The sequence below is a fragment of the Mycteria americana genome, chromosome 2 (genome assembly GCF_035582795.1).
Source record: "Mycteria americana isolate JAX WOST 10 ecotype Jacksonville Zoo and Gardens chromosome 2, USCA_MyAme_1.0, whole genome shotgun sequence".
In the NCBI taxonomy this organism is placed as follows: Eukaryota; Metazoa; Chordata; class Aves; order Ciconiiformes; family Ciconiidae; genus Mycteria; species Mycteria americana.
In genome coordinates, this window is record NC_134366.1 from 34,900,707 (window position 1) to 34,925,014 (window position 24,308).

The window sequence follows — 24,308 nt, forward strand, 5'->3', positions numbered from 1 at the left end:
ATTATGGTAATTTACTTTGAATTTAAGAATTCTGATCCTCTTTGTATGTCTCAGGTAGGAGCAGTCATCTTTGTCACATTTGTTCCTAAGTCTTTTGAATTCCAGCTTTGCATTTTCAAGGTTTTTATTATGCTGGGACCAGCCAGTTTTTCTGCATTCTATAGGCTTGGCAGAAAAAGAAAAAAAAACTCAAAAACCAATTTAATCTTTTGTTCGCTGGGGCCCAGATCTGTCCTCTCTCCTTCCAGCACCCCCTGAAAAGCAGCAGAAGTGGTGTGGTTGTATTTCATAAGTTACAGTAAGGCTTCAAACATCGCGAGCTTGGAGAATGTATCCTCCTTTCCTTTCCAAAGCATGAGAAAGTGGCTGTTGCACTGGGCTACTATGTTGGATATAGAAGAATCATCTATTCCCCTGCACCATCCCATACTCTTACTACCATGCCAGGAAATGAAGTGTTTATGATAAGTAAATGGGTAGTGTTATGGTGTGTTCTTTCATGTCATTCCTGAGCAGATTCTGAACTGCAATTCCAAACCACTCTCTAGGATCTGAAGCTACAATTCCTAGTCCTGAGGTGTTGCAAGATATCTCTGTATGAACTGTGATTTTACAGTTGTCCTCCAGAGCTAGTGATGCACCTCAGCCAGGTAGTTCTGAGGTGCATTTTTGAGTAATTTTTTATTTTAGTCTGGCTTTTCTTTGATGAGGTCCTTGTACACTCTTTGTACTGATGCAATGAGGAAGGCAATCTTACAGAACCACCTCCTCTGGTTCTATGTCCAATGTGGATTTCCTCAGCCTGTATGAAACTCTGCAGCCCATTTAGAAACTAGTCCTGCCTTGACAGGCTGTGTCCAGAGCTGCAGCAAAAATGCTCCCAGAAGGCGTACATACTGGGGACAGATATCTCTCATGTTTCCTGCTGCTGAGGAAGAGGAGCATCAAGCCGAAGGGGCCATGGCACCTATAAAGAGCCCAAACAAGCTGGAATGTAGTAGGGGAGACAGTCTAAAGGCTGGTAGGACCTGGGAAGGGGAGCACTTTCCTTGACAGAGTTGCCTTAACATCTGATTCTTTTGCTATGACAGTATCTATATTCTTTATGAACTTGAACAATCTCATTAGCAATTACTAATGTACGTAATACATATTAGTATATCAGGGCCATAGAGAAGATTCAAAAGCCATTTGAGACAGTAGATATGTGAAGAGAAGCCTTATAAGGTGGACCAGTTTTTGACTCGCAAGCTTAGCCATCCAACTAATTTTCATGAAGTTTAAGTGAGAGCCTTAAATCACAGTGAAGATGTTTCCTATTTGTAATTAGATGGGAAACTCCCTTATAGACTTAGAAAATCCTAAGATAATTCAATTAAAGCTTATTTTATACCATATAGATTCACAAAACAATATAATTTCTAGAGATATTTATGGCATGGCTTGAATAATAATGATTCTATTCACACTTGTCTGGGAACATGGGTGTAAATAACCAAATGTTGCCAGTCATCAATAATGCTCACATCTCAGACTCATGTTGAAGTGCTGGGCTTTACAGCACAGTCATAGACCCACTATGTAACATACGAGTGATTTTATATGAATATTTTATATGAGTATTATTCTGTATACGTTCTGTTACAGATTACATCTTCCATTTTTCATGGCTATATGAGCCAGTAGGTCCTACTATAAAGTTTGGGGTCAGTTAAAGCTGCTGCCTTAATATACACACTGCTTTAACAGAGCCCAAACTCTATGGTGGGTGTGCAGAATTGCCAGCGTGTTCTGACCTTGACCATGTCTCTGTTCAGCCTTTGTTTTTCTGCTTTGTGAGCTTGCTTCACCCCTTTAGGAACCTTTCAATGTGTTGTGCAAAACTGCAAGCATGACAGTTCAGCTTTGCAAGATCTTTCTAACAAGAAAAAACCCCAAAAGATCCGTCTAAAATCTCTGGTTTAGATTTCATTTTATTTGTCATCTTTTATGAACAAATTACGAAATATACTTCATTCACAAATTGGAAATATTTACAATTTCTTTACAACAAGGCATTGTTGAGGTTTTGATTTATGGCATTCTTAGAGCATTCTGTCTTTCAAAACAAAGACATTGGTGGTGTTTTCAGCACACTGTTCATTTACACTCTGAATGTGAAATGGGAGCCTTTTGGAAGAGTAATTTGCACTTTCTTTTGATACAGTCTACTGGGAAAACTGAGTCTGAATACATTTGCAATGTGGGGAGGGGGACTGTGCAGATGCGTTGCTGGTACCATGCCACATGGTCTGAAGCCATCATGTTACACCAGATGCTGCTAAGTGGGGAGGAGAAAGAGATTCCCCCTGAGCCATCCTTCCTCTGCCCTCTTCTCTTCTCTTTAGGAATCCTGTGACTGGGCTAAATATGGTCCAGTTTAATTTTTTTTTTCTGGTTTTTGAGTCTTCATGAGAAGAAGAGTCTTGAGAAGTCTATTTCAAATACTATCACAATTCTGAAAAGTTATTCAGACAAAAAACCAAAAGAGAGTAGCCAGGAAGTGAATAAGTATTGTATATCCGCAAAATGTTTAGGAGACAAATTTTGAACATGTTTCTAAAAGGGAAATGCAACTGTGCTGTTCTGCAGTTGTGACATGTGAGCCATAAAAGCTAAGATAGTTCCATTTTCTCAATTTCTTGGAGTCTGTTTTTTTCCTGAAGAAAATTCTAAAACCACTTCTTTCCATGGAACTTTTTAAAATCTCTTAATATACACTTCCATTATAAATCAGATGTGGGCCACCATTGCTTAGGTTGTCTGTCATTTCCTGCAACAAGAATAGAAAACACTGATTAAAATTGCAATTATTTTATGGTGTTTGAAATTTAGTTAGCTAAGGTTGTAACAAAAATTTAACAAACTCTGAATTTCAAACATTCAGAAAAACTTGACATTTATAGTTGGCTTGATAAATCTCACTGTAAAAAAAAAAGAAATCATTTCTTCCTACATAAGTACATTTGAAAGCTGATAGACTCATTGATACTGATTGAGTTGGACATTACTCTCAGACCACATATACAGCATTGATGGCATCCGTGAAAATTTTGTGACGTTGTCCTTTGAAAGTGCATCAACTCAAGCTTGTATGGTAATCTACAAAGGAACAAGATGGTAATTAAGTCTTTGTTTCCATTCAAACCTTTTTCTGTGCTGACATGCTACAAACAGATGCCATTCGATGCTAGCTGGGATAGACATTTGGGAAGTAGGACTAGATCCAAACAGGATCTAAGGGTTGTGACTGCTTGCCTTCGGATGGGACTGATTTTGGTTTTCGCTTAATATGCCAGACTACAATTTTTAGCAGTTCAGCAATTGCTACTCAAGTGGCAGATGAGTCATCCTGGAGTAAGCTGACCTGATCGTGAGTCGGAATCCTAAAGCACCTAAACCAAGATTTGTTTGGAGTTAGATTTTCTAATTCTCAAATTGCAATCCAAACAATACCTACTTAGCAGCTGTCTAAGCCTGGATATGGCTACGTTCATTAAGCACTTCTCTGACCTTCAAGGCTGCAAAGCCACGTGGAGTTTATGCTCACAACTGCCTTATTCTGAGAAGTCCTAGGCCTATTTCATACCAAACTGAATCAGGATGCAGAAATGAAGTGATCTTCTGCCTGTGTCCAATGACAGACCCCAGAGAACATCCAACGATGCCGAGGAATGGGCACATATAAAAATGCAGTTTTGGCTATTCTTTTTAAAATTCAGGTACATGAGGTAGAGGTGCCACTGTTAGGCTAGTTCTAAAATATTTTTCCGTGAGAACCAGAAGCTCTTCTCTGCATGGAAAGATCAAATTTACCTCTTCCACCTCCTAGATATAGTTGGAGAAAATGTGGAAGAAAAGGGATTTGTTTGTCCCCGTTCTTGTGGAATTTTCTATGAAGAAAGTAAAGCAAGATTCATTGGGCTAAACAGAGAGAGAGAGAAAGACAGAAAGAAAGAGCCTGACTTTATATCATAGTAGCTGAGATTCTTGGTAAAGAGAAGAAAATTCTGGGACCTGGTCTTTATTCCTAGTCTGACTCTTTCTCTCTCTTCTTTTAATCCACAATATTTGATTTTTAAATAGTTTGGGAGGCAGAAACCAGAACTCAAAGTTTCACATAAGGTGGAAGCACTGGTGCTTCCTCTCTCAGGTGTTACCAGCTACATTTTGAAGTAGATCACAAGGCTTAATTGTTGCCTCCACAGTTTTTGAAAGAAGGGATGTTCTTTTCCCCTCTACAAAGTAGACTTGGGGCCATCAAACCAAGTAGATTTGCCAATTAATACTCCCGAATCAAGTGTAAGTTTCAGAGAAAAGAAGCTGTGTAAACTTACTGAATTTTGAGCATTTTCTACCACCCAGCTCTCCATTTGGCAGGTGATGGTGTTGGATGTTTTTGTATGGTGCCTTATTCTCCTCACATACTGAAGAGAAACATGCACACCTACCACTGAACTCAGGATCGCGATCTGGGGGCTGCCTGCCCTGAAACAAGGCACTACAGTTGCCTATTTGTAGGTGCCTAAACCCTTTGTTGGATCTACGCTGAAGATACCAGTCAGCTGGGAAAGGGACCAAGAAAATACAGGCCATTTAATATTAACTATCAGTCAGCCACAGTTTGATAGTAATCTGTCAGAAGACTACTCGTGAGCAAGTGTAAGTTTCCTTTTGTCGGCTTATCACTTGAATCCTCTGCAGACATCAGCTATTAGAATATCATAATTTCAGAATATATTGAAAATCATTTCTTTTCCCCAATATTTCTATTTTCAAAAATAAAAGTATTAATAAATTAAAAAGCATTGCTGAATTCAAGAAATGAAGGAGCACACAGATTAGAAGCAGAGTGAGTCAATGGTGGCAACATCCAAATAGGACCATTTGGATGTCTATAACTAGGGTGAATATTTTAAATACTTAACTTACTTCCAGATTGCAGCGTTCACCATGTAGAATTATGTCACCACCTGGAAGCACCATTTGCCTGACTCAGAGTGACATCACAGCATCAGCCAACTTTGATTAGCTGAAACTATGACTTTCTCTTAGAGGTGGCCCTTCCTGAAGTGACATAACAACATGGTAGCTCCCTAGTGTTCAGCGTACCTTGGAGGTAACTCTGGTGTCGGGGGGACCACCGGGCAGCTGGGCAGGTCGGTTATTTCAATACCCCTCAATCTCTAATATAAATATAACAATTATACAATAAATATAGCAAAACAAATGCACATACAGTACATGTCTATATTACTGTATATCAGTATAAATATACAAAATAGTCTTATATAAAAAACACTTTAAAGCTATTTTCTAAATCAGGGCGTAATTTAATGGAAGTTTTTAAGTAGCCTTTTATTTTTAGGGACATGCCTTGAGCTAATGTACTCAAACCTGCCAGCAGCAGGCCGTCCGCAGGCTGTAGGTCTAAGAAGTCCCAGATCAGACCACCCACGCATGCACACTTGATTCTACAACACACATGCAGGGAGTCCACCATCGGTGGGGCGCATCCCACATTCGCTGAGCATGTGCGATAGGGTTGCTCTGCACATGCATCATGGCCTTTCACCCAAGATAAGTGGGCACCTGGCAGTCCTCACTGCTGAGTGTGTAAAAGCTCAGTAGATCAACAGGCCAGGAAAGGAGGCAGTGAACTACTGCTATACATGGTCATCCTCAACCCAAATTGATAGAGTTTGCAGGGTGTTTGTATTTTGAAAGGGTTTTCTTCCCAGGCCATTTCTGGTTTTTTTTACCTCTCTCTTTTTCTCTCAAATGGGCTTCATCTTTGTCCTTGTTGAGGCAAGAGCCTCTTTGAAAGGCAGGATCTAGCCTACCATCTGCAAGACCATGGTCGTACTTGCCTACATAGCTCATCAGAATTCTGCTTCATTTTAAAATGAGAGGGAGAACTGTATCTCTTCCCTTGATTTTATCACCCTGTTTTATGTTATTGTTGTAACCTATACTATTTAACTTTTTAAAACATGTTTCAAACATCGTTGAACTTAACTGTGATGCAAACTTGCACATGGAGGTTTAGATGAGCAGTCCACTTAACTTTTGTTCTCTTCTCTACTCATTTCTCAAATGACAGGCATTGGATACAAAGTCCAAATGTAAAGCACAGGGTGTCAGTGAACATTCTGTTCCTCAATTATGAATCAGATCTGTAAATCCAAGGAGCTGATTTCAAGAATTCTATTCAATTAGTTCTTTTGGCCCTATGTGCTCAACTTTGGGACCTTAAGTTTCAGCACCTAAACATAGACCTAGACACCTTGGTAAGCTTCCTTTTAACAGAGAAAGGCAATAAATGCTCAGTGCTGCTGCTAATCCAATGAGTTTCATTTAGGTGTCTAAATAAGCCCTTAGGTGCATAGGTTTAGTCATCTAGGTTTGTGAACTGTGGCTTTTGTGTTTAAATAACCTACTTTATAAGCTGAGTACTTGGGAGAGGAATAAATTGATTAAATCCTGGAAGCATGCAATGATGTGGTTACAGAATGCATTCTGTGCTTTTTCACAGTACAATACATGATAATCCATATTAATAAGGCTTCCAATTATTTATGAAGTGCTATATTTAGCAGCTAAGCCGTTGAATAGCTATACAATGGAATTATGTTGAAAATGGATGTACTTCATTGAAATGGATGTACTGCAAATATACAGTACCTAAAAATAGCTCCATATAATGCAATGTAATAAAGCTTACACAGAATGGCAGCGTTTCATTTCCCAGAAGCTCTTTCTAATGTAAAACTGAAAACTGAATACATCTCTTGCCAATTGTAAACGTTAACACATACAGTAGCATTTTAGGAGAAGCAGAATAAGGGAGGTCACTCAACTCACTTTTTCTGCCATTTCATGGGAGTGATGCAATGAATGTTCTCTTTCGGAGAACATTCGCCTTTGTTCATAGCTGGCTAGCCGACAAGTGAGCCATGAAGAAAGGGTGCAACCACCAATTCCAATGCATGCAAGAGACATGGAGGCAAGATGCAAAGAATAGAGAGCAGACGACTTCTTTGTCAGAGCACGAAGAAATTGAAAATTTAAGATTCCTCCAATCAGTCCACAGATGCAACAGGCAGAAAAAAGTATCATCTGTCAGGAAAGACAAGAGAGGTTATGTCACAGCAACATTTTTCAGAGACAGATTCATTCATATAAAAAATGAGACTAACCATAACTTAATACTTCGATAGCATCATGGACTGCAAAACACTGCACAGACACTCATTTTTAACTCCCTCAGCTCCCACAGAGCTCCAAGGGAATACAATACCTTCTGGTGTACAAGAGTTAAGATTGATGTTGCATGTAAGATAAAGTTGGGTAGAATGAGTTGCTCATGTTAAAAGCTAGTCAATGGAAGGACTACTAGGACACAAATCTTCAGATTTCCAGCGTTTCATTCAAAACAGTAACATGACAGAATGTGTCGTAATTTTCTGTTGTACAGTTTCTCACGACTCCTCAGGAGTGAACGCCTCATGTATTCGCAGTGAATCTCTCTTGCTTTGTGTGCCATCTGACTCTGCCTCTTGTTCAATTCTAATTTGTTCAGTCAGACAGCAGTTTGGAGGCTTTCTACAGCTTTTGTGGGGACTTCAAAAGTGTTCAAGGTGAATGCGCTGGACAAAGAAGCAAGAGAAACAACAAAGAAATCTGTGATGCAGCTCTGCAGAAGGTCAGTGTGGTGACTGTGTGTTTGTTTGTTTGTTTTTAACTTGGTTAAAATGTTTCTGGGAACTTCAGAAGGGTGTGAAACAGGCTGCAATTAATGAGACATCTTTAAAGTCCTCCTATCACTTTAATCACAAAGATGCCATCCTGGTTCAGGATGTCCTTGACCCACAAATGACTCGAGGGAAAAAGACCTTATTATGGAGACACTGCTAAATTATTGTGTTCTTCACTTGCCTTGATACTGCTGGCCTGTCCGATGTTGATCTAGATGGGCCTTTGGTGTTACTCCATACGGCTTTGTATATGTACTTATCTACTGTGGTAGGAACAATTTATGGAGCCTTACAAACCACTTCTGTACACAACTGTGATGAGAATTTCATCAGGAATGTGACATTCAGGCTGCATGCTGCAGTCCACTGGGAAGTGACTATTCCATGACACCACCAGAACAGACAGCTTTTAGAAACTGGTTATGGTCTACATGCTTTAAGAAATGAGACTGTCATTGTAACAGGTTTTAGGATAACACATTGATATTCAAAAATAATCTGAGAGAGATCTTGATTCCCTTCACACGTATGCTGGTTTTACGTGACTTCCATCTGTGTATGGCAGAATAATCAAGCTGACAGAAAATTAAGCCAGACATTATCACTTATGATAGGATCATGTCTTTAACATAAAGTTCTGCTGTGACTTGTGTAGTAATAACACCATTTTGCTGCAGTCAGAAAAATTACTGTACTTCTAATTCTTAGAAGAGACAGAAAACATCTGCCATCACTTTAAAACTGGCTTATTCATGATTCTGATTGCAAAAAGAACTTATTAAAACAGCAAACAGCTATGATATCTAGAATCAAACTTGGTCAGCAGCCTCATTGAGGTGGCAGCCCAGTCGTGCCACACTTCACAGAAGTGGGTTTTTGAAGGAGAGAAATTACAATCCAGTGAAGTTATTGGGCAACTTTTTGTTGACTTGGCATCAATTTGTGTCAACAGGTTTTCCATCCATATTTATCCAGACAGGGATAAACAGGGATGTGTGGCTTAAATAGGCATGACCTAAATAGGCCATTTCAGAACTGCCTTGTTTTGCTTGATTAACCCAAAGTGCTGATTGCTTTTTTGGACTGCTGACTTGCAATTTTTACTGACTTTTTATCAGAACCACTTGGACACAGAAAGCCCCCAGTAAGGAGTTCAAGTTAGATAAGTATGGCTTTCAAATACTTATGTGTTATATATGCAGTGGAAAAACTTACAACAAGTCCAGATTTTTTTTTGGCGCACAATATTCCACATATGCCACAAAGCAGGAACTGCAAAGGAAAAAAAATACCAATTATTTCATCATTTAAGGTCTCAAGTTTAAATCCTGCTGTGTTGCTGTAGTGGTGACCACAGCAGTAGGTTAGGCAATGGTTACAGTTGTTGCCAGCATTTTTATCACAAACCTTATGTTTCAGGAAGTTATAACTCAACCATAAACACACTTATCCGAGAAGAAGAAACTGGAATGAGAAGTCAGACTGAGGATGATTACTCATAAAAAAAGAAAAAAAATCCTACTTTCAAGCTGCTTGGGTAAACAAAACATGAAAAAAACCCTCCCAATGTTGCAAGCAAAAGATGCCTTTTTGCTCTTTTTTTTTCCTCAGAAAAGTTCAGCAAGGTAGGAGTCAGTGATCCAAATCATCTACTTTCAAGCATAGCTGAGGTACTTAATGCCCTGATCCTACTGTGTGAACGACTGAGGGATCATACATGGATTGTTGTCCTCAAGACAGTGGAACTCTGGGCAAGAATGCAGTTCAGTCACCTCTGTGGATGCAGGTGTAAATACGAGTACATCTTTTGGTGTGGCTACACTGAGCATGCAGGAAAATCTGTTTTAGGGTCTAGATAGCCCACTTCGCAGAAGATACCATGAAGGTATCTATACTTTTTTTCATGTAGTTCCCTTTCAAAAACTCATCTGCTAATTGTCACATCAAGCATTAGGCAAAAACTGATTAACAAAAAGAGAAACAACCCCTACCAGCTTATATGAACAGTTGTTAATGCTTTTTAGTGACCTACATCAAAGACCAATGACATTCTCTGATGTCACTTTTTCCTCCTACAAAAAAGTTTAACTAGGGGAACAGTGAACAGTCCCTGAGGGAGCAGTCGTGGTAAGAACTACGGTAGTTGTATGAAAGCAATAACGCCTTCTCCAGGTGTTTGTAATACTGTCAAAAGATTTCTTCAATACCTCATAAACTCTTTTATTAAGAAATCTGTGCTACTTATTTTTGGTAAAGCTAACCCCGCACCCCTATTGGGAAGTAATTTTATAGTTTTAAAACTGGATTTTTCCACATCCTTTTTGCACTGAGATGGTATTTCTGGCAAATGGCTCTGGTTGATCTTGATTTAGGATTAAATCACAGAACAGACCTGGCTGTTACATAAGAAATGAAAAGAAATTAAGCAGTTCCTGTACAGCATTCAGGGTCCATATAATATATTGCGTGTACATCTCATTTACCCTCCAAAACTTTGCAGCTTCAGTATCTCAGTTGAAGAGGTGCTTTAATACATACTTTATCTCCCTCCAACTAAAGTAGTTCATGCATATAGCTAAGCATAAGCCTTGAAATGTATTTTTACTCTGAGTTAGGCCCATTGAATCAGTTCCCCACAATGAATATGGTTAAATTTCATATATTATTTACCTCTACACTAAGCATGGGATGTGGACTTAATACCAATCTGGTTATGGAGAGGGCTGGCTCATGTAGACCATGGTGCTGAATGGCTCAGGGCATAGCAGACATACAACTGGTAATTGCTACTGGAGCTCACCCATTGGAATAACAATCAAAAAACCAATGGGAAGGGCTCCCTCTGTCCCTTTCCCACAGGCAGAGGAGATTTCAGCTCAGAACTATCACATCTGCCTTGTAAGTTTTCACTCAGGCTTTCTGTGAAGTTTTGGAGCTTCACTCCAAATCCTGCCATTGCAGATTGCCTTCAACTGCAGGCACGCTTCAGATTTTCACATGTAGTGTTTCGTATTTCTCAACATTAATGCAGAAACCTCAAAAAAAAAATTGTTGAAGACATCACTATAATTAAGTTCTATTCAGTCAGACTTGATAAAGCAGATTAATAATATAATTCTCTCTGTAGTGACTGACTAGGGTTAAAAGGAAAATTTTATAAAGAAAAATTTATGAGTTCTGGAAAGCTTACAGAAAGGATCTGGAAGATACCATCAAAGATAGTTTCAGCTTGTCAGAAGTGTATGTTAACTAGTTTAAAAAGCTGGGGTTTTGATAATTGAAAGAATGAGCTGAAAGAATAGGTCACCCATTTTTTCAAGAATGCTCCAATTCTGCTCCTATTAGAGTCAATAGATTTTTTACCACTGATTTCAATTGGAGAAGACTTTTTATTTCCATGGTACAGTCTTTGCTAGCCAGAAGGGAATGTAATGAACAAGTTATATTAGCCTTGTATATGACCAAAGGAGCAACAAGCAAATTACAGATTCACTCAGCATTAGAACCCACCAGTTTGGGCAGTTATGCCATTCTTTACTGTTTTTCAAGGACAGGACAAATACCCTTCCAAACCACCTTTATGTAGTGCCACATACATATATATTACCTAAGGTATTTCCCAGTTGAAATCCAAAGAATAGCAATTGAGCTAATCTGCAAGCCCTAAGGTACTGGCTTCTCAAAAACAAGGGGTGACTACTGTATTCCATAGCTGTTAAAGTATCGGATGGACTACCTGGTTATACATACAAATTGGGGGACGAGAGGCTGGAGAGCAGGCCTGTGGAAAGAGATCTGGGGGTCTGGGTTGATGGCAAGTTGAATATGAGTCAACAGTGTGCCCTGGCAGCCAAAAAGGCCAACCGTGTCCTGGGGTGCATCAAGCACAGCATAGCTAGCTGGTCGAGGCAGGTGGTTGTCCCACTCTGCAATGCACTGGTGCGGCCCCACCTCGAGCACTGTGTGCAGTTTTCGGCACCTCAGCAGAAGAAAGACACGAAACTATTAGAGTCTGTCCAGAGGAGGGCGACCAAGGTGGTGAAAGGCCTCGAGAGCAAGACTTACGAGGAGTGGCTGAGGTCACTTGGTTTGGAGAAGAGAAGGCTGAGGGGTGACCTCATCGCAGTCTACAGCTTCCTCAAGGGGGGCAGCAGATGGGGAGGTGCTGATCTCCTCTCTCTGGTGACCAGAGATAGGACACATGGAAACTGTATGAAGCTGCGTCAAGGGAAGTTCAGGTTGGACGTTACGAAAAGGTTCTTCACTGAGAGGGTGGTCAGGCACTGGAACAGGCTCCCCAGGGAAGTGGTCACAGCACCAAGCCTGTCAGAGTTCAAGGAGCGTCTGGATGATGCTCTTAGTCATGTGGTTTAGTGTTAGGTAGTCCTGCGAGGAGCAGGGAGTTGGACTCAATGATCTTATGGATCCCTTCCAACTTGAGATATTCTATGATTCTGTTATAATATTTTAGTATGTCAGGGTCTGTATGTATACTCTGTATGTATTTTCTCTTTCTGTACATCTACAATATTTATACATATACACAAGGGATAATATGTCCTGTAGTTAAAGAACTCAACAGAGAACTCAGAGGAGTTGGGTATTCCTAGTTCTTCCACATTCTTCTGTGTGAGCTTGGGAAGGTCATGCCAAAGTTTTATAATCTGTATGACTATGAGACAAGCAAGTTGTGAAACTGAATGCACTAGTGTGCCTGAACATGTTAAAAACCTTGAAACAAAAGCACTTGGGCAGTAGGAAAGGGTTAATATTATTTGGGTTTTTTTAGATGACAGTGTGTTACATTCACAGAGAAAAGGCTTGCCCAAAAAACAGTATGGTTATTAATTTATGACAGCAGGTATTTTGCTGTTAAAAACAATGGATGAATTTGAGCCATGGTGTCAGGCAATTAAACCTCATGCAAAGCTTTGAAAATGTTGAGCCAAGTTTACCCCTCTCTTCTGAGGTTGCAGAGGAGTCTGCTTCACTGGAAGCAGTAGAAACCTGCTTTACCGAGAATATTAGTGATACCTGGGGCACAGGAACACTGCTCCTGCAGAGTTGCCTTAGCCATGCTTCTCAATGTAAAGACCTCTAGAAAGGTTAGGAAGTCAATGGGACATCATGTGATTGACTCTGATAATTGCTTTTTGATAGATCAGCTAAGGACTCAAGAATTCTTTTTTTGGTGCTATAGTAACTTCCTGTAAAATTTTTCATGTTGCAATGTTGTGGTCAGCAGTAGTGAAAAGTAGATGGGAGAAACTACACTAGCTCTTTGTACCAGAAAAAGAATGTGAGTGCAAATCAGACTCAAAAGGAATTTCCTATGTTTGTTTGTCTTTTAGTTTTGAACTCTTCTGCTTTATAATACTGCCAACTGGAATACAGCCACCAGGGGCTCTGCTGTCTTGCCGCTCTCTGTCTGTTCTTGTCTATCCTGAAGGACTTCATCTTCATGTCAATATGTCATACCATTTAAACTTGACTTGTAACTGTTGAGCTCCTCTGGACTAGAGTTTACCCATGACTAACTAATACTGTCATGGTGAGGACTTGCTCCTTTCGACATGATCATTGATTATCCTCAGTTAATTTTTACCAACCTCTTGGACTCTTTAAATGTACTTACATTTTCTAACTGTGTCAAACCTGAAGTAAGTTAATGCAAACACACGCTGAAAATAAGTAAATCAGGAGTGGAAAAGAAATATATCACTGAAGATAAGCTCCTTATAAAGAATGATCAATTGTTGAAGTGTTCACAACTCATGCCGAGAATAAGGCTAAAACATTTCATGAAGGATAAGCTAAATTAATAAGCCCACCAAAATACCCTGGGAGCCAGAGAGGGACATTCAGGTGGGACTTGAAGCAGATGTTTCACTGTTGGACTTTCATTTTAATTACTATTCATCAGAAAAATCATAAAAGGCTAAAAGATCCAAAATCTCCCTTAAAAACCTACATAGACCGCTATTTGCAACCAATTCCCATTATTTCTGGGGTTACTTTTGATTGCAGACTTATTAATACCTCCTATGATACATGATATTTCATGTTAAGTCTAGCAGAGGAAGCAGGGATTGAATGTATCATACAATAATAGATAGGGGCAGAACCACTCTTGGGTGATGGGTAAAAAATCCAAAGAAAGACACTACAAAGCACAAAAGGTACTTAAAGACTCAGTGGGCTGTGAGTGCCCCAGTCTCCCTTTCAGTGAAGGTTTGTGGGGACCTAGCAGAGTCAGAGTCCTTCTGATAGCACTAGTGTGATTGCAAGGTGATGCAGGAGTGTCTAATTGTCTGTGGAGTTTTTGCCATTCACACTGCAGCTGTGCCTGCTTATGTTCAATATGCGTATTTGAAAATCTCTCTTTTGGTCTGTTGAACTTTGGAATAAAGAACCAAAGACCTCCCAGAAAAGGAGAATGTTTATTTTGAGCCTGCTTTAATTTATATTAAATATGGGCTTGAAACAAAACCTCAGATCCAAACACCCAGAAATTTTGGTAAGGAGGCTGAAATCTCAATTTAGATTCAAGTTCTGTGGTTTGGATCCGTCCCTGTTTCATATTTTCTGGAACAAAAGACTTGGCCTCATTCACTTTCTCCTGGAAAAAAGGGGCTTTCTTACTGGTAGTCTGAAAAAAAAGATTCTGTTTTAGTTATATCTGCAGAGAGCCAAAGATTTGTTGGTTTCCATCATGCAGAAGAAAAGGAACTATTTTTATTTTGTATATTGAACCTAAGAAACCTTTCTTTCTTCTGTTTTGAGGCGGCAAAAGCAATGGTGAGTGTAATAGCACTGAGAAAATGAAAACTGTCTATGGAAAATCTTTCTGGAGAGAGGCTGCAGAAAATAGTAGAGAAAACCTGTTGAATATAAGGACTACTTGATCCTTAGTTAGTGTTCCTGACAAAGAAGCAGCCCAAACTACATACACTGTGTGTAAAGCCCTCCAGTGTTCTGGGTCATCCACATGTATCTGATGAAATAGAGGAAGGGAATTATTCCAAATTTCAATATAACACAGTGAAAATGCAAGCATATCATACCTGTTCAAATAATCTCCCACTTGGAAGAATAAACCATCAAGACAATCAAGAGCTTCACTTCTATCTACTCTTGTCATGGTTTAAACCAGAAAATCTGCGTTTTACACTAAAATTGTATAAACATGTGACTGCCATGAGAATACCCAGGAATTTGAAATTAGTAATGTCTAGAAAGGACCATTCTTTTTAATAATCTTGTTGCTTCAACTCCATCCAATTGAGAAAAAAGCTGAAATCCCTAATGGATGGACTGAGCAGAGAAGGTAACTCTTCTTTGAAGGAGTGTTTCAGAACAAGGATTAAGTTCTCTTAGTGCAGGCATAAACAGCACAGAATCTGCTCATGAAAACAAAGGCATCAACCTAGAGAAAAATTACAACAGGCAAAAAGAGCAAGCCTTGGTAGTAGATTTGCCTGTTACCTCCATGGAGAAACACAATAATCTTTGCAATAGGGGGATGGAAACTTCTAATGACATTGTTGTCCCATGCAAGGGGTTGTGGGGACAGGAATGTCTGGCTGCTTGCAAGTCATCCAGATCCAGAACCAGAAGCAACAGCATTGCCACAACCCAACCTTGTGTCCCACCAAATCTGTCATACTGAGAGGGGGGCTCTGCTATTTGAGGTGAGACATAGTGTTAAAACATGTCTAATCTGAGCTAATACCTTGGACCTAGCAGTGTGCTGTTTGCTTATATCAGCTCTGGTGGTGCTACAATTCCCACTGATTCAAGCTATATTCAAGCAGTTTAAGTTCCATCCCAGTCCCTGTGATTAGTGTTTCCGTGCATCTGGTTCTAGGCCTGCAGAGATGCTTTAAAAATGGGAAATGGTTTTTAGAAACACTTAAGGAAATTTAGAAGTGGCTCTCTGAACCTGAAAGTCTACCTGCCATCAGAGATTCAAAAAACCTCTGGTCATCTGGAAAAACACTCAAATCCTCAGCACAAAATAATAATATTTATTTACTTGTTTAGGGCCTATCAGAATAACAAATAGTAAATAATGCTTTTTGTTGGTTTTGTGTCAAATATTCAGTTTAGAGTATGATTGCTTTTGTCTCAAAAAGTAATAAATTAAAGATTATTCCCTGCAGGTGAACTAAAGTCTTATCTCAGCAAAACATTTAAGCATATGCTTAATTCAGTCTTTTTCAACAGACCCTCTTAAATACAACCCAGGAACTACAAGTCCCCTTGCCTAGACCGTCTTCGAGGTTGGTTTATGCTTCTGGAGTGTCTGAATGATGAAGAAAACCTACTGAAAGACTTCTCAGCTGGAGTGAATTGTCCTGGTTCCATGCAAGGCAAGAAGCTCTCACACTTGGTACATCCTCCCTCATCTATAGGTACAGAACTCTCTCCAGCTTCCACTGAGCTCACTGGCAGTGCTGCGATTCATTTCATCAGGAGCAGAAGCCAGCCAGAAATATGGTCAGTTTGATGAAAATGCAATGCACATGTTAAAATAAAGTAGGATCACATCTGCATTTTGTCTGCTTGCTAAACAATAACGTGAATTTTTTTAGTGTTCTTTTGAAAAAAAATAGTTTGACTGTTCTTTCCAAAGGAAACTTGGCAGCAGTAAAAACTAGATGCAAAATTTAATGTTTTAAAATTTTAGGCCACCAACATTGATTTAACAGAGTGAAATTATGTTTGTGCTCTGGGAGAGCTCCATACTGACTGAACCTTTTTCTTTTCCTTCAAATCCTGGATAAAAAAAAAGTCATTGAAATAAAATATTTCAAGTGCCAACTTGGAGCAAATTTCTGTAGCCGAACCATAAATGCAGATTTTTAATGGGCAGGCAGACTTCCATTGTGCTAAAATCACAAATCATGGAAACAATAACTCTGCCCCTACAGACAGTCAGACAGACCAACCAACATCCAGAGAATGCATCTCTCTCAAATACGTTTAGATATTTGTCTTCATAAGGGAAGAAACTCTTGAGGGGCATAGCCATAAGTGAATCATCAGGTATCTCTCTTGCAAATGAAGATAGATGGCATATTTGACTAAAGATGTGGGTTTTGTCTCATTCTCTCTCTGTCTCTCTGTGAGAGAGTCTCAGTTATAGCAAGAATTTATTCACCACTGCAGCATAAATGAGAATTAGAGCCATATACATACGTGCGTGTGTGAATACATAGTCACTAATCATAGTGGTAGTAATGCAACCATTATGTTCTAAATATAGATGGGAAAGGATGTGACCATTTAAAAATATCTGTGAATACTTTTTGAAATATTATCTTCTGATTTCTTTCGTTTGTGCAAAAGCCTTTGCTATGGATGCTGCCATTCTTGCTATGTTAGTGTTAGTGGTTCAGCACGCTCATTGGTTGGATCATTTCTATAGTACGTCATATAACTGACTTGGAATGGTGGATTTCAGAAATATACCTCAATTTCTGGAAAAAAGAAATCTGGGAGACACTGAGTACAGCCCGTGGAGTAGATTATACCAATACAATCGTAACAAACAGAAAGAAAATCTAGAAATCAACAACATGTTCACCTTGGGTTATAGGGGACTGTATTCTTTTTTTTTTTTAATTTAGCAACCATGACCTATTTTAAAAAGAACAGATTGAATATGATGTAAAATAAATTGGATAGTCATCTCCACATGCTCCAGATAATTTGAGAAGTCAGTCACACCTTCAGTTTTTTTCTTTGGCTACTTTTTAAACAACTTCTACTATTTTAATCCAGCTCATCTCCAATGAGGACAACAAATTTAGAAACTGTTTTCCCATTTCTATGCATTTTTGATGTAGACATTGTCTAGGCTTTCCATGTCTTCATTTTTGTCTACTTAACTTTCCCTGGCTTGCTTGTACGTAATGCAGGGCATGCAATGATCAGAGCACTTCAGCCCATGCTTAACTTCACTTGTATCTCTAATCCTATGGGTGGGATTCACATGCTTAAAGTTAGGTCCGTTAGTAAATTATCTGGCTGAATGGAGATAGTGAACAATAAGAACAACTCTTTTAAGAATAAAGCTAATGTGCATCAAATGCAAAGCATCATAGGGAGGCAAGTATAGGAGATAGAATGTGCATGATTTTGAGATGCCCAAATTTTAGGAATTCAGGTTAAGGTTTCCATGGTGATGCTATCTTCATCTGCTTGCTCATGAACTTGGGCCTCTGCTGAGTTCCACCCACATAAGTAAAGGATAGAAGAGGGTCAAAAGTTTTCAGTATATTTCCAGGTAGATTACAACAGGAGACATGACACTGTTCAACTTAACTCCAGTGTTTTCAATCCTAACATGTCAACGTATTAGTTTTTCCTTTAATGTCCCTTTCTTTTCCTTATTGTTCATTTCTCAAAGGAAAACCTTGATTCAAGTGTGTGAATTAGAAAAAACTAACATATTTTATGCAAGCCATATTCTTTAATACAGGCAACATGAGCTCAGTGTAAGATCCAGTGAGCAGAAAGGCGGTTTATGCCATTTCTGCAGCAGGGCAATTCTGAGGATTGTGCAAACAAACCTTTCTCCAGTTATTTTAATTTGGACCTAGTTACCCATGGCCCTAAGGATCCCTGGAGAACATTAGATCTCTGTCCCCTTTCTTGTCCTGTCTCACCTGCTAGTCCTCTAGTCAGAAGAACACAACCTAACAGATAATTTGAACTGCTGGAGTGGTACCAAGAGGGTGCCATAATGGTGACATTTTAGACCAAAGATCTTTAGTTCAAGGCAAAGTAAGTAAGCTTTATAACCATGTCACCCCACTCTGCGTACTGCTGTGATTTCTCATTTCCTCTACTACATGAAACATAAGCTCCTTGCTTCCACTTTATAGTTTCTTTGTGGCCTCTCTCTGCCTACCTAATCTGCAGTTGTTTGCTCAGTTCCTAGCAGCTGATGCCTGCTTCTGCTGGCTCTGATTGTGGGCATCCTTTAACCACTTGTTACATTTTTCAAACAAGTCCCTTTGGGTTCCCTTCCATGCCTCTGCACTCCCATATGGGGAGAATTTCCTATAAACATCTGCAAAATCACTTCATTGTCCTCTGTCTTATTCCTCTCTAAAACTCTACCTACGGGCAGCTTGAAATCAGCCAGACTGCTGGTGCGTTAGTGCAACCACCTGTTATACTGATCAATTTTGGTTTGTTGTTTCTTTATACTCCCTTACATCCTTTTATCCTACATCTGTTTCTTGCTTTGATTATAAAGTCCTTGGAGCCTACATATAATGTAATAGGATTTTAATCTATGGCTAGTACAAACTCTGGGGTAACAGAAACTGTAAAAATGAATGAGGCAGTTGTGCAGGAAATGTGCATCGTCATGAAATGGTATCAGCTGTGATAGCGTTGTCACAAAATGCAATCGCTGCATAAAATACTGATCTCACTGACTGGTCAAAACTCTTTGACGTCAGTGAACCCCAGGATATTGCCCTCTGTCATTAAATCTTCAGATAGACACATGTTTTTGAGTAATCTTTTTTCTTCATCAGCAATGATCAGAAACCTCCCTCTTTGACATGATTTTGATAATATCATTACCTGTTGGCCACTGTCTTGTCTTATCTGGTCTTCATTCTCATTTCTCATCTACCTGTTCTGCAGTGCAGAATTATGTGTGTGTTTATATACTGCCAAAAATATTTATGACTGTTGTCAATAATTAATAATTATTGACAGTGAGAATATTACAGGAAGCACTTTGTCAGAATCAATCTATGTATTACAGGAGGTTACGCTGATTAATAACCAAGATCATCTTATCTGAAGCAAAGCAAACAATCTGTTTAGAAATACTGCTGTACAATCCAAGCTGGCCAAAACCAGCTTTGGAGTTCAAAAATGCCCACTCATGTTTAGGCTGAATAATCAGTATTTCCTACTCCTTGTTTCATAAGTATAAATAACCATTTGGAGGAAAATTCTTCCTAGAAACATGCATATCTCAAACTGAAAAAATAAGAAACGTTTTTGAGAAGTGAGAAATGCTCTGTGATATGAACATGCTGCTTCTATTAACCCGTTATTGGTGTTTGATTTTTTGTTCATTTTACAAGAAGCTCAGGGTGCCCAGATCATGAGAACATATCTTTCCTTTTCCTTCCCATTTCCTCTTTCTCTTTTTCCTCCAAAAGCTCAGAACTCAGCTAACATACCCTTGACATTATTTTAAAATACCTTTTGACAGTCTTGTCGTAAGGGACAGGGCTGTTCTTTTTTAAAAGCAAAACTCACAGTCAATTTAAAGATTGTAAGCTATGGCCCGTGTTCCACTCGAGGCATCAGGCTTTCCCAGGTGTGAGAACGGGTTCACAGAAAGTTCAATTGTTCACAGCAAAATTGAAAAATGAAAAGGAGCAAGAAAGAAGGGGTCTCCCCCCACACACACACACACATCTCTCCCCCCCCGTGCCTCCCCCCTCGCCCCACGAGTATGCAGACTGTACCCCATGCACATCGGAAATGGCCCCGGCGAGGCTCTCGGCGCAGCATGCACACGCGGAAGGGAAGGGAAGGGAAGGGAAGGGAAGGGAAGGGAAGGGAAGGGAAGGGAAGGGAAGGGAAGGGAAGGGAAGGGAGGGATGCCTTCGCACGGTCTGATCATCACCATAAAGAGTTAAAGAGAGAGTGAAATGGCTAACGTACACACACCCCGCTCCATACCGGAGAAGAGTCTCCCAGCTGAGGTTTATGCTCTGTGAGGACCAGGCTGAAACTGACCGCCCCCACGGCCACGCTGGACACCCCTAACCCTATCTCCAGCACGGAGAGCACCAGGAGGCTCCCGATGATCTGGCTGCTGGTGCACATCCTCCCTCGGTCATCCTTCCTTCCCGATCAGCCGGGGAAACCGCGCATCCTCCTTCTCCACCGGCGCTCCCGCGGCCCTAAGTCGCCCCCAAACTTTTCTTCCTTCGCCGGCAGCCGGGGCGGAGCGGCGCATCCGCGGCCGCCTGGCGCTGCCGAGAGGCGGCGGGGCGGCCCCGGCGCCGCCGGGCCCCGCGCAGCGCCGCGCAGCGCCGCGCAGCGCCGCGCCGGCAGCGAGCGCGGCCCCGGCGCCGCGGAGCTCTCCAAGGTGCCGGCCCGGCGGCGGGGACCGGGCGCCGCTGCCGGCCGGCTGGGCAGCGCGGCGGCGGGAATGCGGCACCACGCTCCTCAGGGGCTGCGCCTCCTCCGGAAAAGTCGACCTTGTCTGATCGCCTCCTGCGCTCTCATTGAAATGACCTCACTGGGATTTTTTTTTTCTCTTATTTCTCTCCCCCCTCTCTTCCTGGGCTGGGGGTGGGGGGGAGAGGAGTGTGGCGAGCCCACCCCGGCTATATTTATGTATGAATCGAGACCCAATGCACGGGCGAGGCGCTACGGCAGCCCCGCCCCGGGGCCACAAGGCACGGCACCTTCCTCCGGTCCTCCCCCCGGCACCCCGGCTCGCACACCTCCTCCGTCCCGCGCCCGATCGGGCTGGCGGCAGGACGCGGAGAGCCGCGGCAATGCCAGCTGCAGGCTGCCGCCGCGCAACGCTTCCGTAAAAGGTGAGCCCCCTTGACGGGGTGTGCGCAGGCCTCCCTCCTCCCAGGTGCTGCTGTCAAAATTCAGGAGGAAGTCCGTCTTCCTCTCGTATTAACGAAAGGGCTGGAGCCTGTCACGTCTCGCCACTGCAAAACTCTCTGGTCTCTTCCAAAACACTGTTGCCGAGATGGGCAACTGCTGTAGCCATTCTCGTCACTCTGACAACGGCCAGAACTGTGTCAGTCCTAAGGCAAATGAGCAGCAAAGCAAAATACAACAAGAGATCCGGAGCTGCTGCTTGAGCCATACTGGATTGCTTGGTACCTATCTTTATTCCTGTGGCTCAGATGCAGGGAATGCTTTGCCACTCGGACTGCAGTTTTACAATCCAGATGTGCTGCACAACATGGTAACACACAAACACTCAATCTAGCACCTTGGCTCTCCTAAATATGTGTCACCAACCCACAAACCATTACCTTAACAACAGGGCAAAAGCGCTCCTTCAACAATTATATCCCCAAAATCTAGATCATGATTCAAAAACATCAGTGTCCTGCAGGATTTACCTAATTTTTTCTATATACATTATATTTTTTTAATTCTAAACATAACATGTATGGAATTTTACCTTGTATGCAAAAATCTAGAATTCTTAACCCGTATAGAAATCCTACACTCAGGCAGAATCCTGAAGGGCAGTCTAGACTTACCCATTATTTTGATGGTACAGTTTGGAGGCAAGAGCATAAGATTAGCAAAGTCCTGACTGAACTTATTTTGGGGGCTCCAGAACCTGTGTCTTGTGTTTTGAGGAGACAGCCATTGAACCACTGTAATGGGGGGAGACAGGATGCTAAAGTGCAAAAGAACAAGCTATACATAGGTATTATATACACTTGAGAAGATTAGATCCACCATTACAGGCCAGAGTTTAGATCTCATTTGTAGAAATCTTGCGTACTTAATTGCTGCAAGTGGAGCTAGACTGGCATTAAAGTCTGTCACCTTAAGCTGTTTATGTTCTTTAGGTATCCGAGAGCAAGAGAAAGGGGTTCTAAGATAGGATCTTAATGCTTTCTACATTTGCTGTTTCATATTTTCTCACACTTTTCCCAGTTCACAGAAGCAGAACAGGTGACTACATCTAAAGGAAAGCTGCATTATAGTTAAAGCTGAATTGTCCCCTTTTCATCTCGTATGTTTTAAATGGTACCTGACATCTCTTATCATTAAAAATCAAGGCACAGCATAAAAGTTCCTAAGCTACTATATTTATGTAGGAGGATGGAGAAAGCACAGATTTTCAAGTACCCACATGGGTGTAGGAAGGTGTTTCTGCAATGACAGTATCCTTATTATGTCAGATTGTTATAGACGTTAAAGTGTGCTAAGGTGCAATGATTTTACTGCTCAGAGTATATTTTACCAGGACTCTAAAAACCAGTGGTGTTAAGAGGGGAATTGCATAATGACAGATATAATTAATGTATTTAATACTTGCAGCCAGATAGAGTGCCTGTCATATCAGGATAGAGCTCATGTGACAGAAATAAGATTTCCATAAACAGCTTGTTTTATGTAACATTTCCACTTCAGTCATAATAAGCTGTCAGAAAGATGGGGGGGAAAGAGACCTTGTGAAAAGTGTGTCCTAGATGGAGATCACTTCATGCGACAGTTATTAAAACAGGGATATAAAACTGGAGTCCAATGGCAGGAGAGGAAGTGCTCTGGGTGCCTGCTTTCTAATCTGCAGACTGCAGAGAGGTGAAGAGCTAAGCAAGACCTCAGTCAGAGCTAGTAAGACTGCCCAGGAGGAGCTGCGTGAGTTATCTCTGTTTTGCACCCTTTCAAATAAAGACAGGAAGGAACTGTAATATTCTAATCATTATCTTTTTTAAATGAAAAGATACAGTCTTTGTCCATGTAATCACTTTAGTTTATTTGTACTATGGTGCTGCACCATCATTATGTGCTGATCTAGGCAATTAACTTTACACATGGGACTATTCATGCATGCATTTCAGCACATGCTTACATCTTTGCAGCATTAAGGCACTCTTTTCCAGAGTTATTTAACTGCTTACTGTCTCAGCTGGCTGGTTTTGAAATGGTTCCTGTGTTTCTGATTCCCATAACAAAAAGATTATGAAAAAAATAAAAAATCATTCAATGTGCAGGCAAGTTTTCATTATAGCTGCAGAAAGTTAAATACTGAAATCCCATATCCAAAGTACAATTAACTAGAGTCATGAGGGCTTTGGATTTTTTAATTTAAACTGTTGGATTCATGAACAAAAGTCATCAATCTTATTCTTCTTGACTTCTTTGAAGGAAAACTTTTTTTTCTCTTTTTTGTCATTGGAGACTTTAAAAATGGTTCATGACAAAAAAATTCTAGTCACACAGTGGGATGAAGGGTAATTGAATGACATAGTACTGGCAATGAAGAAATAGAAATCAGAGTACAAAGATTCGTATATACTAAGTCCCTTTTATATGGCTCTGATGGCCGAAAGGAGAGACACTAAGAAGGTTATAGCCTCTCCACTGGAAATGACCAGTTTTATGTAACACTTTTGAGCATGTATTCACAGCTGAATACATCCTGTTAAAGTGGTTGAATTTATTTATTCCCTGATTCCGTGTGTCTCTAAAACAATACTTTAAAGAGCTTTATTGTGAATAAGAACTGGGCCTATAGCATTAAATCAGAATTCAGGCCATTGAATCCAATTCAGCCTAGGTAAATTGTGAATAAAATTGAAACTGTACAGCCATGCTATGGCTGCTTAGAAGATGAGAAATAAGTTGGTGCAGTTCCAAGAGGGGAGGTACTCCCTAAACATTGGTGTTACTAATATGCAGGTAGCAGTCTTGGGCAAATAAACAGAAATTTGAGTGATCTTGGAAGCTGGATTACTCTTTTACCTTATG

General features: G+C 40.6%; 1 protein-coding gene across 1 annotated transcript; it reads right to left on the bottom strand.

Annotated features, from left to right (window-relative positions):
• Window positions 1-2,749: 2,749 nt before the first annotated feature.
• TMEM196 (transmembrane protein 196) lies at window positions 2,750-20,669 on the bottom strand. Its single transcript, XM_075495427.1, has 4 exons — window positions 20,523-20,669; window positions 9,012-9,068; window positions 6,904-7,158; window positions 2,750-2,812 (listed from the first exon to the last, which is right to left on the bottom strand). The coding sequence occupies exons 1-4, from the start codon at window positions 20,667-20,669 to the stop codon at window positions 2,750-2,752; spliced, it is 522 nt and encodes a 173-aa protein (XP_075351542.1).
• Window positions 20,670-24,308: the final 3,639 nt, after the last annotated feature.